The sequence below is a fragment of the Phoca vitulina genome, unplaced genomic scaffold (genome assembly GCF_004348235.1).
Source record: "Phoca vitulina isolate PV1807 unplaced genomic scaffold, GSC_HSeal_1.0 scaffold110, whole genome shotgun sequence".
Classification (NCBI taxonomy): domain Eukaryota; kingdom Metazoa; phylum Chordata; class Mammalia; order Carnivora; family Phocidae; genus Phoca; species Phoca vitulina.
Window position 1 is genome coordinate 1593351 of NW_022589813.1, and position 18263 is coordinate 1611613.

The window sequence follows — 18263 nt, forward strand, 5'->3', positions numbered from 1 at the left end:
TTCATCAGGGATATTGGTCTGTAATTCTCCTTTTTGATGGGGTCTTTCAGACAAACTGGATTTTAAACCAAAGACTGTAACAAAAGATGAAAAAGGGTACTATATCATAATAAAGGGATCTATCCAACAAGAAGATCTAACAACTGTGAATATTTATGCCCTCAACATGGGAGCACCCAAATATATAAAACAATTAATAACAAACATAAAGAAGCTCATTGATAATAATACAATACTAGTAGGGAACTTTAACACCCCACTTACAGCAATGGACAGATCATCTAAGCAGAAAATCAACAAGGAAACAATGGCTTTGAATGTCACACTGGACCAGATGGACTTAACAGATATATTCAGAACATTTCATTCCAATGCAGCAGAATAGACATTCTTTTCAAGTGCACATGGGACATTCTCCAGAATAGATCACATACTAGTCACAAATCAGCCCTCAACAAGTACAAAAAGATTGAGATCATACCATGCCTATTTTCTGACCACAATGCTATGAATGGGTCAACCAGGAAATCAAAGAAGAAATTAAAAAATACGGGGTGCCTGGGTGGCTCAGTCAGTTAAGCATCTGCCTTTGGCTCAGGTCATTATCTTGGGGTCCTGGGATCAAGTGCTGCATTGAGCTCCCTGCTCAGCAGGGAGCCTGCTTCTCTCTCTCTCTGCTCATGCTCTTTCTCTCTGTCTCTCTCAAATAAATAAATAAATTCTTTAAAAAAAAATTTAAAAAAAGAAATTAAAAAATACATGGAAATGAATGAAAATGAAGAGCATGGTCTTGAAGAGATACTTGTACACCCATGTTCATAGCAGGATTATTCACAATAGCCAAAAGGTAGGTTCAGTGGATGAATGGATAAACAGAATGGGGCACATCCATAAAATGGAATATTGTTCAGCCTTTAAAAAAAATGAAATTTGTGTCGTATGCTACAACATGGATGAACCTTGAAGATACTATGTTAAGTGAAATAAGCCAGTCACAGAAGGACAAATGTTGTATGTTTCCATTTATATGAGGTTCCTAGAGCAGTCAAATTCATAGAGACAGAAAGTAGAATGCTGGTTGCCAGGTGCTGGGAGGGTAGTGAACTGGGGAGATCTTGTATAATGAGGACAGAGTTTCCGTCTAGAAAGATGAGAAAGTTGTGGCGATGGATGGTGGTGATGATTGCACAGTAATGCAAATGCACTTAATACCACTGAACTGTATGCTTAAAAATGGTTAAAATGATGGACATCTAGGCTCTTTCCATAGTTTGGCTATTGTGGACATTGCTGCTATAAACATTGGGGTGCATGTGCCCTTTCAGATCACTACATTTGTATCTTTGGGGTAAATACCCAGTAGTGCAATTGCTGGGTCATAGGTTGCTCTATTTTCAAATTTTTGAGGAACCTCCATGAATGGATAAAGAAGATGTGGTATATATATACAATGGAATATTATGCAGCTATCAAAAAAATGAAATCTTGCCATTTGCAATGACGTGGATGGAACTAGAGGGTATTATGCTAAGCGAAATAAGTCAATCAGAGAAAGGCAAGTATCATATGATCTCACTGATATGAGGAATTTTAGAAACGAGACAGAGGATCATAGGGAAGGGGAGGGAAAAATGAAACAAGATGAAACCAGAGAGGGAGACAAACCATAAGAGACTCTTAATCTCAGGAAACAAACTGAGGGTTGCTGGAGTGGAGGGGGGTGGGAAGGATAGGATGGCTGGGTGATGGACATTGGGGAGGGTATGTGCTATGGTGAGCACTGTGAATTGTGTAAGACTGATGAATCACAGACCTGTACCCCTGAAACAAATAATACATTATATGTTAATTAAAAAATGGAAAAAAAAACCACAAAAAATGGTTAAAATGGTAAATTTTATGGTATGTATATTTGACCATAATAAAAAAGAAAAACAAAAAATAAATACCTAGAGAGGGGAAAACAAATAAATAAATCTAAGATAAATTTGCCTTTTTTGCTGTCATGCTCTGACAAGTATATAGTGGTATTTTCCAGAGACTACATGGCAGGTAACACTGCAACATAGTGGTAGAAACAAATAAAAGAATCCAACTATCTTCAGTAAGGAAGATGTGAAAGAGATTTGCAAAAATGTAAAACAAAGCTACTCTTTTCCTTTTTTTGTTTTAGAAAATATACTTACCTCTTTATTAAAACATATAATATTTGTGGTAATGTATAATGGTTTGCATCTGTTATTTGTAAAAGCACACATTTGTAAAATTTCTCTATTTTAATTTCTAATGTAGTAAATAGAGATAGATAGAACCCATATAAATAAAAGTTCTTTGGAGTGTAGAGGGGATCCTGAGATCAACAAGTCTACTAAGCACTGATGTGACAATTCCAAGACATGATTTATTCTACATGCATGTTTGTGCCAGCCCACCCTGAGCAGCAGATCTTCTCTTTCTTCAGGCTGGCAGGCGACCTCCAGGCCCAGCCCTGTGGTGGGTGAGCGGTGATGGGGATGAAATAGTGTGGAACTTCAGCCAACTGAGGGAACTCAGCCATCAGGCAGCCAATGTCCTTTCGGGGGCATGCGGCCTGCAGCCTGGGGACTGTGTGGCGGTGGTGCTGCCCCGAGTACCTGAGTGGTGGCTGGTGACCCTGGGCTGCATGCGAGCAGGTTGGTAATTGATTGCCTGGCCTGGTCACTATCTCCCTTGTGAAGCTGTTGGCAGAGAAATTCCACCACCCTTCCCAAAAGATGTCCCCTCTACATAGCATGCTGTCTCTCCTCATATGGAAATACCACCCTTTGTTCAATTATTAAGTAAACTGTGCACCAAGCACTGTGCTAGAGGTTGCTAATTCTCAGATTAGCATAAAGAATCTCAGATTCTTTATCTGAGAAAAGCCGGGATGGGTGGCTGGACTTTAAGACACTACTACGGTGAGTTTCTACATGTCTCAGCCTGTGTTTTCACCAAAAGTGGAAACTGAACAAACCACTTATGTGTATGTGCTTTATTTGGGAGCTCCAGCGAGCAGAGTGTGGGACTGGGGAGTGTGAGACAAAACATGGTCTATACATTCATCTTTTTTTTTGTCTTTTTGACGAATGACATATGATAGAGAAAGAAAGCCAGGGAGATGGAGAAGTCATAGAAACTCTGGCAACTGGATGGATGCTTCAGGCTTTCACTAAAGTGAGGACCACAGGGAGAAGCAGATATGGGGCTATCAGGGTAAAATGGCAGGTTCAATTTGGGAACTGTTGAGTTAGAGATACCCATGTGATGTTCAAGAAGGGATGAGAAGTTCCAGTTACAATATAGATAGGTCCTGGGGATGTAATGGACAGCATGGGAACTATAGTTAACAATACTGTATTGTGTATTTGAAAGCCGCTAAGAGAGTAGATCTTAAAAGTTGTTATCACCAGAAAAGAAAATTTGTAATTATGTGTGGTGATGGATGTTAGCAAAGCGTGGTAATCATTTAATAATATATCCATATATCAAATTATTATGTGGTACACCTAAACTTAGTACAGTGTTATATGTCTATTATATACCAATTAAAATATGTATGGGAAAAAGAAAAGAAGGGATGGAAAGTGAGATGTTGCACTGAAGGGCACAATATCTGAGATGGAGACAGAAATTCAAGAATCATCAGCCTTTAGATTCAAGAGATGAGAAGTGGAGAGGTGTAAGAAGAGTCACAGAAACACCTGCACAACCTACCCTCATTCCCACCCGACCCTTCCTGGCTTCTCTCACATGTAACAGGTATTCTCATCAATAAGGAGGAAGATATAAGTATGGTCAAGACGTAGGAGTAATCAGAGGAAGTAGAAAGTAGGAACTTGAGGTCCCATGGAGAAAGTGAACAGGCCACACAAGGAAGATGACACCCTGAGAGATTACCGTCTGAAGGGAAGGAGAACTTAGTGTGGGACATGTGTCTGTTTTTCTGCGGGCCTGACTCAACATGGCCATTGTGTTGGAGACACACTGGAGTTGGTTAACAGGTCTGCAGTGTGGATCCTGAAGGTTAAGAGTGGGAAGAAAGTGAGCCAGGGGTAAAAGCTGTGCATGAGGAGGAACATGTGAAATAAGCTTTGTAAATGGTGAAATATAAGTCTAGTTATTCTCCAGAAGAATAAACAAAATCACACGGGTCTAATCAAGATAGAAGACAAAATCAGAGCTAAGAGCACTCTTGCCCAAGAAAATTCCGTGTTCCAGGTTTGGGAGAAGTAACCAGGCCCTAGAGCAGGACCTGTGTTTCAGGATGGAGAAATTCTAAGAGCCTTTCCGTAGTTTAATTACTGTATGAAAGTCTTTGGATACGTGAAACTTCCGTAGGGCATTGTGTGTGTGGGAGGCGCTTAGACTGTCCATGGCATGACATCAGGCAACTCAGTTTCTCTCCTTAGTCCTGGTTGACCCCTTACAGTTCTAACATACCCAGGAAATTGGTGGTCAAATCACTCTCTGATCTTTGGTGCCTTGCTACTGATATTCTCCATTGGTCATCCCTTCCTCAACCCATCTTCCCCCATTTGCTCCCTATTGGTTGATTACATCAAGCTTCTCTAGGGAAGAAGATAACCATCCCTCCCAGTTCTCTCTAAGACATTTGGCTTCTCTAGGCCTCGTCTTCATGCCTGGGACTATCCAGATGAAAGCCAAGGACATTCTCTATAGGCTGCAGGTGTCTAAAGCCAGGGCCATCGTGGCTGGGGATGAAGTGGCCCAGGTAGTGGACACTGTGGCCTCTGACTGCCCTTCTCTGAAAATGAAGCTACTCGTATCTGAGAAAAGCCGGGATGGGTGGCTGGACTTTAAGACACTACTACGGTGAGTTTCTACATGTCTCAGCCTGTGTTTTCACCAAAAGTGGAAACTGAACAAACCACTTATGTGTATGTGCTTTATTTGGAAGCTCCAGCGAGCAGAGTGTGGGACTGGGGAGTGTGAAGCAGGGATGAAGGAAAAGCTAATTTAAGAGTTTATTATTGAGTCACTGCATGCGATAAGTGGGCTTGATCTGCAGGGACCTCACAGAATGCCTCTCAGCATTATCCACTGAAGGACTGACAATCTTTGAGCCATCAGCCTCTGAGCCCCATTGGTGGACGGTTGTATGGGGGGTGGGTATCATCTACCCCATACTTCCAGGCTGCATATGCATGCATGCAGAGCAGGCTCAGAGTCCCATGCCATCATGGCAACAGAGAAATCCTGGGGCACAAGTGAATCAGCCATAGTCCACACCAGAAGCACTACCAAGTGGATTGAAATGCCCAGAGCTGTTTACTGCAAACCTGGCAGGAATCAGAGGTGAGGCCAAGAGCATCTGAGGTAAAACGCAGAGGATGATATAGTGAATATCCTCCTCTCACCCTCTGTATCTCTAAGCTAGGCTTCTAAAGCAGAGGACTCTATTAGTCCTTCCAGCAGTGTATGGCACGCTTGGCTGTAAGAATGCATTTCCCTGTCACATGTCTGGACTCCCTCCATTAGAGACATAGACCTTAAGAAACCCCTAGGGAGAACAAAAGCTTTTTCTAATGCCATGGTCTTTAAGATAACTGTCAGAGAAGTTGACAACATGCAACCAGCTTTGAAAGACTTGAAATTGGGACACTAGAGGAGATGTTCAAGAGAGGGAAGTCAAGGGAATAGAGGAGGTTGTATTGTGAAAACTGATACTAAATGAGCACCTACTATTAACTGGTATCCTGTGAGGGCTCCCAACAACAATCAGGTTAACATTTATGGAGTTTTTGCCAAGCAAGTTGCTCATTTTCTTTGTTACAGTTAATTTTCTCAGTAACTCTGTGAGATGGATATTATTGATAACATTTCACAGATACAGAAAGTGAAACTCAAAGAAGTTAAATAAATAGTCTGAAGTCACATCAAGTGCCGAATCTGAGTGGGTTTTGAGCCCAAGTGTGACTGACTCAGAATCCCTTGATCTTAATCATTCATAAGCACCCCTTCTGAAGTGGGTTGGCTGACTTGCCAGCATGGGGGAAGATGGGAAGAGATGAGTCGCCGGGACATCTAGTGTCCCAGGGAGATCTGAGAATGTGACAGTCTGTGTCTTTGTCAGAGAAGCATCTACCACTCATTGCTGTGTAGAGACTGGAAGCCAAGAAGCAGCTGCCATCTACTTCACCAGTGGGACTAGTGGCCTTCCCAAGATGGCAGAACACTCCCACTCAAGCCTGGGCATCAAGGCCAAGATGGATGCTGGGTAAGAGAAACCCTTTCTCTCTACAGAAAACTACATGACCAGGGCTTGAGACTTTTCTGAGCTCAAATCCAGTTCTCTTTGCATGGGCTACCATCTGCTGCTTCTGAGAAAGACAGTTGGGAAGCCGGGCAAGAGGGAGCATGGCTTAGCAAGCTGGGTATCTAGTGACCTTTGGTGGGACATTTTTGTTCCAGATAACTTGGGATCTCTAAACCTCTTCAGTACTTTGAGCCATGTGTCTAATAGGATTAGCACAAGGTCTATGTGCATTTCCCCCTCCAGTCCATCTATATCTTGTCCTTTGGAATGCTGGTAATTTGCTTTGATGCCACCCACATTCCAAGAGGGCATTTTGGCTGTCAGCATCAAATTACTTTTCAAATCTGTTGAGGTGGAAGCTATAATTGCATTAGAGTTTACCCTTGAACAATACAAGGGTTAGGGGCACTGGCCCCTGTGCTGCTGAAATCCAGGTATAACTTTTGACTACCCCAAAACTTAACTACTAATAACCTACTGTTGACCAGAAGCCTTACTGATAACATAATCAATTAACACCTATGTTGTATGTTATATGCATTATATACTGTATTCTACAATAAAGTATGCATGAGAAAAGAGCATTTTATTAAGAAAATCATAAAGTAGAGAAAATACATTTACAGTACTATACTGTATTGAAAAAAATCTGCATGTAAATGGACCCATGCAGTTCAAACCCATGTTGTTCAAGGGTCAACTGTAATGAAATGAACTGAGATCTCAGAATTTCTGAATCTCAGATCCCATAATTCAGAATTTTCTTTTACAATATATCAACCTCATCAATGGAATCAAAATACTGTGCCAAGGTTGTCATGCAATAATAAGAGATATTCAGGGTCTTTTTTTTTTTTCAGGATATCCTGCTTATCATGTTAAGTCTATTATTAGAACTGGAAAAATATTTTAATGCAAAAAATGTAAAAAACTTAAATGCCCCATCTATGAGTCTGTAGTACCAGAAAATTAAATTATTTAATAGAAATTATTTAATAGAAGAGCTATAGTAAAATGCAGTTTCAAAAAAATGGGATGATAAATCACTTAAATGTAAGTAAGATATTAAATTTCCACCCCTCACCCCAAAATTTGGTCCCAATATGCCAAATAGACCCAATTTCCCTACAGAGCTGAAAATATTAATCATCTTTGGTAAGAGACACATATTATGATGATTCCCAGCCACAGGGAAGTTCTTTGTGTCTAGCCTAAATTATTTTTGCTTTAAGACAGGGCTAATAACTTTTATTCTGGCCTGAAGAGAGGAGGGAGACACATTTCACCCTGTATAGGACCTTCAACTGTGCGTAGGCAGTTCATGATTCTTCAAGAAAAGAGAACCAAAGCTCTATCCAACCAAACTAGAACTTAGCAAGGCCACTTTCTAAAATTTTTTTTAATTAAAAAAAATTTTTATTATATTATGTTAGTCACCATACAATACATCATTAGTTTTTGATGTGCCGATCCACGACCCATTGTTTTCATATAACACCCAGTGCTCCATGCAGTACATGCCCTCCTTAATACCCGTCACCGAGCTAACCAATCTCCCCTCCCCCCTCCTATCTAAAACCCTGTTTGTTTCTCAGAGTCCATAGTCACTCATGATTCATCTCTCCCTCCGATTTCCGTCCCTTCATTTTTCCCTTCCTTCTCCTAATGTCCTCCATGCTATTCCTTATGTTCCACGAATAAGTGAAACCATATGATTATTGACTTTCTCTGCTTGACTTATTTCATTTAGCATAATCTCCTCCAGTCCCATCCATGTCGATGTAAAAGTTGGGTATTCATCCTTTCTGATGGCTGAGTAATATTCCATTGTATTTATGGACCACATCTTCTTTATCCATTCATCTGTTGAAGGGCATCTCAGCTCTTTCCACAGTTTGGCTATTGCAGACATTGCTGCTATGAACATTAGGGTGCATATGGCCCTTCTTTTCACTACATCTGTGTCTTTGGGGTAAATACCCAGTAGTGCAATTGCTGGGTCATAGGGTAGCTCTATTTTTAATTTTTTGAGGCACCTCCACACTGTTTTCCAAAGTGGCTGTACCAACTTGCATTCCCACCAACAATGTAAGAGGGTTCCCCTTTCTCCACAACCTCTCCAACATTTGTTGTTTCTCTCCCTGTCCATTTTTGCCATTCTAACTGGTGTAAGGTGGTATCTCAATGTGGTTTTGATTTGAATTTCCCTGATGGCTAATGATGATGAACATTTTTTCATGTGTCTGTTAGCCATTTGTATGTCTTCTTTGGAGAAGTGTCTGTTTTTGACTTGATTATTTGTTTTTTGGGTGTTGAGTTTGAGAAGTTCTTTATAGATCTTGGATACCAGCCCTTTATCTGTAGTGTCATTTGCAAATATCTTCTCCCATTCTGTGGGTTGCCTCTTTGTTTTGTTGACTGTTTCCTTTGTTGTGCAGAAGCTTTTTATCTTGATGAAGTCCCAAAAGTTCATTTTTGCTTTTGTTTCACTAGCTTTTGGAGATGTATCTTGAAAGAAGTTGCTGTGGCCGATGTCAAAGAGGTTACTGCCTGTGTTCTCCTCTAGGATTTTGATGGATTCCTATCTCACATTGAGGTCTTTCATCCATTTTGAGTTTATCTTTGTGAATGGTGTTAGAGAATGGTTGAGTTTCATTCTTCTGCATGTGGCTGTCCAATTTTCCCAGCACCATTTATTGAAGAGACTGTCTTTTTTCCATTGCATGTTTTTTCCTGCTTTGTCGAAGATTATTTGACCATAGAGTTGAGGGTCCATATCTGGGTTCTCTATTCTGTTCCATTGGTCTATATGTCTGTTTTTGTGCCAGTACCATGCTGTCTTGGTGATCACAGCTTTGTAATATAGCTTGAAATCGGGCAACGTGATGCCCCCAGCTTTGTTTTTCTTTTTCAACATTTCCTTGGTGATTCAGGGTCTTTTCTGATTCCATACAAATTTTAGGATTGTTTGTTCCAGCACTTTGAAAAATGTCATTGGAATTTTGATCGGGATGGCATTGACGGTATAGATTGCTCTGGGTAGCATAGACATTTTAACAATGTTTATTCTTCCGATCCATGAGCATGGAATATTTTTCCATCTTTTTGTGTCTTCTTCAATTTCTTTCATGCGTGCTCTGTAGTTCCTAGAGTATAGATCCTTTACCTCTTTGGTTAGGTTTATTCCAAGGTATCTATGGTTTTTGGTGCTATTGTAAAGGGAATCGTTTCTCTAATTTCTCTTTCTACAGTTGCGTTGTTAGTGTATAAGAAAGCAACTGATTTCTGTGCATTGATTTTGTATCCTGCCACATTACTGAATTGCTGGATGAGTTCTAGTAATTTGGGGGTGGAGTCTTTTGGATTTTCCACATAAAGTATCATGTTGTCTGCGAAAAGAGAGAGTTTGACTTCTTCATTGCCAATTTGAATACCTTTTATTTCTTTTTGTTGTCTGATTGCTGTTGCTAGGACTTCTAGTACTATGTTGAACAATAGTGGCGAGAGTGGGCATCCTTGACATGTTCCTGATCTTAAGGGAAAGGCTCTCAGCTTTCCCCATTGAGGATGATATTCACTGTGGGTTTTTCATAGATGGATTTTATGAACTTGAGGAATGTTCCCTCTATCCCTCTACTCTGAAGAGTTTTAATCAGGAAAGGATGTTGTATTTTGTCAAATGCTTTTTCTGCATCAATTGAGAGGACCATATGGTTCTTCTCCCTCCTCTGATTAATGTGTTCTATCACACTGAATGATTTCCGAATGTTGAACCACCCTTGCATCCCAGGGATAAATCCCACTTGGTCGCGGTGGATGATCCTTTTAATGTATTGTTGGATCCTATTAGCTAGGATTTTGTTGAGGATTTTGGAATCCATATTCATCAGGGATATCCATCTGAAATTCTCCTTTTTGATGGGGTCTTTGCCTGGTTTGGGGATTAAGGTAATGCTGGCCTCATAGAATGAGTTTGGAAGTTTTCCTTCTGTTTCTATTTGTTGAAACAGCTTCAGTAGAATAGGTATTATTTCTTCTTTGAATGTTTGGTAGAATTCTCCAGGGAATCCATCAGGCCCTGGACTCTTGTTTTTTGGGAGGTTTTTGATCACTGCTTCAATCTTGTTACTGGTTATTGGCCTATTCAGGTTGTCAATTTCTTCCTGTTTCAGTCTTGGCAGCTTATAGGTTTCCAGGAAGGCCTCCATTTCATCCAGATTGCTCAGTTTATTAGCATATAGTTGTTGATAATAATTTCTAATAATTGTTTCTATTTCCTTGGTGTTAGTCGTGATCTCTCCCCTTTCATTCATAATTTTATTAATTTGGGTGCTTTCTCTTTTCTTTTGCATAAGTCTGGCCAGTGGTTTATCGATCTTATTAATTCTTTCAAAGAACCAGCTTCTAGTTTCGTTGATCTGATCTACTGTGTTTTTGGTTTCTAATTCATTGATCTCTGCTCTAATTTTAATTATTTCTCTTCTAATGCGTGGCTCAGGCATCGTTTGTTGCTTTTTCTCTAGTTCTTTAAGGTGTAGAGTTAGTTGGTGAATTCGGGATTTTTCTATTTTTTTGAGTGAGGCTTGGATGGCTATGAATTTCCCCCTTAGGACCGCCTTTGCAGTATCCCATAGGTTTTGGACCGATGTGTTTTCGTTCTCATTGATTTCCATGAATTGTTTAAGTTCTTCTTTGATTTCCTGGTTGACCCAAACATTCTTGAGCAGAGTGGTCTTTAGCTTCCAAGTGTTTGAATTTCTTCCAAATTTTTTCTTGTGATTGAGTTCCAGTTTTAAAGCATTACCATCTGAGAATTTGCAGGGAATAATCTCAGTCTTTTGGTATCGGTTGAGACCTATTTGTGACCCAGTATGTGGTCTATTCTGGAGAAAGTTTCATGTGTGCTCGAGAAGAATGAGTATTCTGTTGTTTTAGGGTGGAATGTTCTGTAAATATCTATGAGGTCCATCTTGTCCAATGTATCATTCAAAGCTCTTGTTTCCTTGTTGATTTTCTGCTTAGATGATCTGTCCGTTGCTGAGAGTGGAGTATTGAGGTCTCCTACAATTAACATATTGTTATCAATAGGACTCTTTATTTTGGTTAACAGTTGGCTTATGTAGATGGCTGCTCCTATTTTGGGGGCATAGATATTTACAATCGTTAGATCTTCTTGTTGGATAGACCCTTTAAGAATGATATAGTGTCCTTCTGTGTCTCTAATTACAGACTTTAGTTTAAAATCTAATTTGTCTGATATAAGAACTGATACCCTAGCTTTCTTTTGAGGTCCGCTGACATGGAAGGTGGATCTCCATCCCTTCACTTTCAGTCTGGATGTATCTTTAGGTTCAAAATGAGTCTCTTGTAGGCAGCATATGGAAGAGTCCTGTCTTTTTATCCAATCTGCAACCCTGTGCCGTTTTATGGGAGCGTTTAGGCCATTCACGTTGAGAGTGATTATTGAAAGATATGAATTAATTGTCATCATGTTGCCTGTGAAGACGTTGTTTTTATAGATTGACCCTGTAAATTTCTGTTGTATATGACTCTTGGGGTCTTTCTCCTTTTATAGAACCCCCCTTAATATTTTTTGCAGGGCCGGCTTAGTGGTCACGTATTCTTTCAGTTTCTGCCGGTCGTGGAAGCTCTGCATCTCTCCATCCATTCTAAATGACAGCCTTGCTGGATAAAGTATTCTTGGCTGTATGTTTTTCTCATTTAGTACCCTGAATATGTCTTGCCAGGCCTTTCTGGCTTGCCAGGTCTCTGTGGATAGGTCTGACGTTATTCTGATATTCCTCCCTCTGTACGTAAGGAATCTCTTCCCCCTAACTGCCCTTAAGATGGTTTCCTTGGTTCTAAGATTTGCAAGTTTTACTATTACATGCCGGGGTGTTGGCCTCTTTTCATTGATCTTGGGAGGGGTCCTCTCTGCCTCTAGGACACGAATATTTGTTTCAATCCCCAGATTAGGGAAGTTCTCAGCTAAGATTTGCTCAAATACATCTTCTAGTCCTCTCTCTCTCTCCACTCCCTCCAGGATTCCAATTATTCTGACATTGGAACGCTTCATGGTGTCACTTATTTCTCTGATTCTATTTTCATGGATTCTGAGTTGTTTTTCCCTGGCCTCCTCTTTTCCCTTTTTATCTATTATATTGTCTTCCAGGTCGCTTATTCATTCTTCTGCCTCACTTACCCTAGCTCTTCGATTATCTAGATTGGATTGGATCTCATTGATAGCATTTTTAAGTTCTGCCAATTCAGCTTTCATTTCTGCCCTTAGAGACTCTATGTTGCCATTAATTGATTTCTCCATTCTAGCCATTGTCTTCACAATTGCTAGCCTGAATTCCATCTCCCACATCTTGGTTATATCTGCATTCATTTGTAAATCTGCAGCATAAGTCATAATCTCTGAGTCTTTTCTATTTTGGGGGTTCCTCCTCCTAGTCATTCTGTTGATGGATGTTTGAAGGAATGTATAGAGTCCAAATTATTGACCAGAACCCAAGCAAGATGCACCTGTTTTCTTGGGACCTTAGGGTTGCTGGCCTCTTGTTTTCCCAGCCTGTCTTCTGGGGGAGGGGCCTGCTGCGCTGTTACTCAGGCAACCCTGTTTGGGTGGAGTTGCCATGACCCCTGTGGCGGGGGATGGGCTCAGCAGGAATCAGTCTTTGGGGCTTTTGTTCTCTGGCGCCTTTCCCTGGCAGCTTTCCGCGTCTCTTCCGCGTCTCTTCCGCGAGTCAGAGCAGAAGAGACCGTTTCCAACCCTCTGCCTCAGAGCAGAGAGACCGCAGTCTGTTCTTCAATGAGCTCTCCAGGCCACACTGTCTCCATTTCTGTCCCTGCTGTTATAAACTGCAGCGGCCTGGGTTGTGCGCCCCTCCACAGCGCCCCCAGTCCTGCCTCCAGGTCGGGGCACGTCTCTGCCCTTTGTGCTTCTAAAACCACCAGCCGCTCCCAGTTCGCACGCGCGACCCCGCTGCTGTGGGTTTCTGCCCCCGGGGGCTGCCCTAAAGTCATTTCCCCCCCGCTGCTGGTCTGTGAGTCTGTGCCCCGTCCCCAGCACGTGAGGCTGTCGCTCACCGGCGGTGTAGGGTCCCCATGGACAGGCTCCCTCCCGCTGCCGTTTATCCTCCGATATCTGCCTGCAGAATCATGGCTCCCCGCTTCATACCTCGAAACCAACCGCCTGCGATATTCTGTTTGTAAAGATCCAGATCTTCTTACATCTCAGGCTGGTTTCGTGGGTGCTCAGAATGGTCTGGTAGATATCCAGCTCAATTCCGGGGACCAGTTGAAATAGGGTCCCCTACTCCTCCGCCATCTTTTCTTCTCCAAGGTGTCACAAGGCCACTTTTTAGAATATTCACTTAGATGTCTTTTGTTGGTAAACATTTTCTGGGTGGTTACCTCATGCCAAAAACTTTATTAAGTTCTGGGGATAAAATGAGAATGAGACCCAATTATCTGTTAGGTCATGTCAACTGAGGTCACACCTTCTGAATACTCACTCCTTCTTGAAATAGGACATGTGGCTAGAACAACTCTCCTTACCTCCGCCTGCTTATACTTATGTATAAGTGCTACAAACACACACACACACTTGCACACACTCACCCCACCCCCCAATACATACTCGTGCTCCGCCCACCCCATCATGCACTCATGTATTTGTATGTACATGTATTTCTTCTATATTCTCAGCATATGGACAGACCTGCAAACCTCTGACATAATGTGGACCATATCAGACACAGCTTGGATACTGAACATCTTGAGTTCATTTCTGGAACCTTGGACAGCAGGAGCATGCACATTTATCCATCTCTTGCCAAAGTTTGACCCAGTAGTCATTCTAAAGGTAAGACAGGATCCAGTTTGCACCAGAAGGTCAGAGGTAGCCCAAGGTTTGCACACTCCAGTTTATTTCAGTTTCTTTTCAATTCAGCAAATATTTACTAACTCTTGCCACATGGATGGACAGTATTTGGTAAGTAAGATGGAAATAGTCCCTGCCCTCCTTGAGCTCCTGGTCCAGGAAAGGAGAGAGACCCATATACAGATAAAAGGAATATATTTAGGAGGCAGTTATCATTGGCCATTCGTTCACTCAAAACATTTAATGGGCTCTTGCTTTGGTGTTGAGTATCAGATTTTTTCCTGTGGAACTTAATGGGACAGCCATTAAATAAAATCTACATGTTACATGACCCTGGAGGAACAAAGCAATGGAAATGGGTTTATTTTGCTTGAAAATGCACACCCTGTGTTGGATTCTACAACATAGATGGGGAGTTGGGCCTTTGATGTCCTGGGGCCTCCAGGTCTCTGAAGCAGTTGATGGTCCACTCAGACTTCTGTTTGGCTGGCAACAGAGACCCTGGGAGCAAACTGAGGCATGGTTGGCATACTTAAAGGTCAAAAGGTCAGGCATGGTCTGGATTCTCTCAAGAGATTCTCTTCAGATGGTTCCATCATTCTCTGTTTTAAACAAATTTAAACAGAGTAAGTGCCTTCTTCTGAAAAGGATTTGAAGTGGCTTTTATTAAATGACACAAGTGGAAAACAGCAACATGAAAACAGATGTAAAATTGTAAAGCATATTAGGAAAATATAGGGTGGAGATGTCAGTGGGTTGAGGGGGGTAGGATGAAGGGGAGTAAGGAGAAGTATAGCAAATAAGTAGCCGATTGTTTGTTGGGCTTCCTGTAAGGCAAAGCAATAAGGGAAATGAGAAAATTTTCATCACTTATACCAGTTCATCATGAACACTCAGAGGAGGGACACCTGGGTGGCTCAGATGGTTAAGCGTCTGCGTTCGGCTCAGGTCATGATCCCCAGGGTCCTGGAATAGAGTCCCGCACTGGGCTCCTTGCTCAGCGGGGAGCCTGCTTCTCCCTCTGCCCCTCCCACTGCTTGTCCTCATGCTTGCGCTCTCTCTCTCTCTGACAAATAAATAAAATCGTTTTTTTTTAAAAGGACACTCAGAGGAAATAATTGTGTGATGTGCTGATGTTAATCCTTTTTTTCTAGACATTTTTGCCTGAATCACTCTTTGTAATAAATTATGCACAAAGCAAAACATGGGATAGAGGTGGTGTTGCATCACAGTTAAAAGTATGGGCCAGAAATGCTGATTCCACTCCCTGCTGGTTGTATGACCTTGGGCAAATTATTTAACCCTCTGACTCACAGTTTTCCCTTCTTAAAATGTGGGTGTTAATATACACTCCATGAGGTTATCGTGAGAATTCAATGAGATAGCACAGGGCTGACAAGTATTCAGTACTACCTATTTTTAATAACACTTTTACTGAATTGTTTATAGGCACTTCTGACTTTTTTCTTTAAGATTTATTTATTTGAGAGAGAGAGAGCGTGTGTGTGTGGCCAGGGGGAGGGGCAAAGGGAGAGGGAGAGAAAGAATCCTCAAGCAGACTCCCTGCTGAGTATGGAGCCCAACGAGGGGCTGGATCTGAGGACCCTGAGATCATGACCCGAGCCAAGACCAAGAGTCGGCTGCTTAACTGACTGAGCTACCCAGATGCCCTGGTGCTTTTAACTTTTCAAAGCACGTTTATACCTGAATTATGTCCCAAAAATAGCTTCAGGAAAATAGGGCTGGAACTAATCTGTTAACAAAGCTAGTCCTGGAAGGTTAAGTGACTTAACCAAGACCATACGTCCAATTTGCAACACTGACTGAGCTCCTTCCCTTGGTGACTAGAGGTTTACATAATTCTAGAGGTGTGTTAATGGGGGCGAGTCTTTAAAGTGGCAGGAACAGTAAGCCAGGATTTGACAAAAATGTTCCAAATGAGTCCTGGACCCTTCTCTGTAATGATAGGTGGTTATTTCTTTGTTATTTTTGGCTTGAGGATTTGGCCTGAAATAGACAGAATAAAAAAGGTAAGATTTAAATCCAGAGACCAACTCCAGGGCCCATGCTTGCAACCACTGTGTATGCTGATAAGTTCAGCACCTAATCTGGTGGTTAGTGTCAGCCAGCTCTCTCCCTCTAGGTGCTGTCCAGCTACCCAATCAACAACATGGTAGGAGCACCCATTGTTTACCGGATGTTGGTACAACAGGATCTTTCTAGGTGATGGGGCTTTGGGGGTTGGTTTGAGCCTCCGGGTTTATTGGTCCATCCTCCTGCCTCCACCACATACACATATGCTCATCTCTCTGACCTGTTAAGCATGGGTTGCCCCATGAAGCCTACCTCATCATTAAAGTACCTGGAATCCTCTTTAGACCTGGACAGAGTTTGGTTCCAGGGAGGCTCAGGGGGAACATTTACCCCCTTTCTCTCCTTCAGTTACAAGTTCCCGCATCTCCAGAACTGCTTCAGTGGAGGAGAGACCCTCCTTCCAGACACTTTGGAGAACTGGAGGGCCCAGACAGGACTGGACATCCGAGAACTCTATGGCCAGACAGAAACGGTACCTGCTCCTAGGGCAACCATGGGCTTGTGCACCTGGTGGGCTTCAAAAGGCTCTCTGATAATAAAAATATGAGCCACCACTTATTCATGCACTTATTCAATAAATATTTATTGAGCACCTGCTGTGGAATAGGTATTGACAATTGAATAGAAACGAAGTAGCCAGAGCTCCTCCTCTCCTGGACATTACATTCTAGTGGTATTGGGGGGCTGAGACGTAAACTAATAGATACATGACATGGCAGACAGTGAGATGTTCTATGGAGGAAAGTAAAGCAGGTGACATGAGGTGACATGGGATGAGGGACTGGTATTTCCGATATGGTTGTCAGGAAAGTCCTCTGTAATGGGGTAACATTTTAGCAGAGACCCAAATTTATCAAGAATGTCAGACTCTGTCCTAAGCTGCTCAAACTAAAGTGAGGAATGGGGAGAAGAACCCACTAAGCCCCCCACCTTACCTGCTGAGATGTCTTCTTGGAACTCTTGGGGCCCCCTCTTGGGGCCCCCCAAAATTTACTTTGTACTGCTCTAAACTCTGCTGCTTTATCAAAACAACCTGAGGAATAGTTTCCCCAGCAAATTTTCCCCAGCAACCTTGCCTCTTACCTGTGACTCTCAGTACCTCTGGCCTCCTCTCCACTCTTTTATCCTACACCCCTCTACCGCTAATGGGTCCCTCTGGCAGGATTCCTGAGAGGGCTTATGGATGAGAGCACTGTGATGGGGAAGAACTTTGCAAATGTGGGTGAGGACAGTGGATGTGTGGCAAGGGCTTCTAGCCTTTCAGAAAAAGCCATGTTTAGGGAATGTTCCTTTAAACACCAGCATCTCTGTAGGATTCATTTTAGGATTCAAGCAGAACTAGCTCTCTTATGGGAAGTAATTTAATCCCATACAGTTTTAAAGGACTTTTGTGGTCTATGGACCCTTATTAAAGTATAGCTCCCTCAAAATAGATTAAAATGTGGCTGTCAGTTCCTTTTCCCTGGGTAGGGGTCAGTTGGAATGCTTTCTAAACAATGTAGTGCAACCCCCAGGGTGGGGGTTCCAGTAAAGTGGAGGAAGCCAGGAACAGGACTATGTTAAGATCTGCTCTGCTCTGCTAAATCTTTTCTTGTTTTTTTCTGTGACTGCTCCTGAGGTTTGCCAATCTGTCTACCAATCTTTTGCAGGGACTCACTTGCAGAGTTTCCAAGACCATGAAAATCAAACCTGGTTACCTGGGAACTGCTATTCCCCATTATGATGTGCAGGTTTGTTAGGGGCTCTAAGGAGGGAGGGAAAAATAGGGAATGCACTAATTTTTCAGGAATTTATTTATTACACTGTTCACTGAGGAAAAATCATGGAAATTAAAGATATTTAAATAATATTTAAAAAGGAAGGGTAATGATGAAAAGAAGGAAGGGAGGGAGGGAGGAAAGACGAAAGAAAATTAATCATATCCTTTTTTTTTATTATGTTATGTTAATCACCATACATCATTAGTTTTTGATGTAGTGTTCC

At 41.9% G+C, this 18263-nt stretch overlaps 1 protein-coding gene across 1 annotated transcript in view; it reads left to right on the plus strand.

Moving 5' to 3' along the window:
* The window catches only part of LOC116628060 (acyl-coenzyme A synthetase ACSM2B, mitochondrial-like), a 38331-nt gene that overhangs the window by 3370 nt on the left and 16698 nt on the right, over positions 1-18263 (plus strand). Inside the window, exons 2-8 of the mRNA XM_032398122.1 lie at positions 2462-2672; positions 4647-4854; positions 6116-6259; positions 14012-14168; positions 16330-16409; positions 16629-16752; positions 17930-18010. Coding sequence (XP_032254013.1) covers positions 2462-2672; positions 4647-4854; positions 6116-6259; positions 14012-14168; positions 16330-16409; positions 16629-16752; positions 17930-18010 — 1005 coding nt within the window. The remainder of the gene's footprint in view (positions 1-2461; positions 2673-4646; positions 4855-6115; positions 6260-14011; positions 14169-16329; positions 16410-16628; positions 16753-17929; positions 18011-18263) is intronic.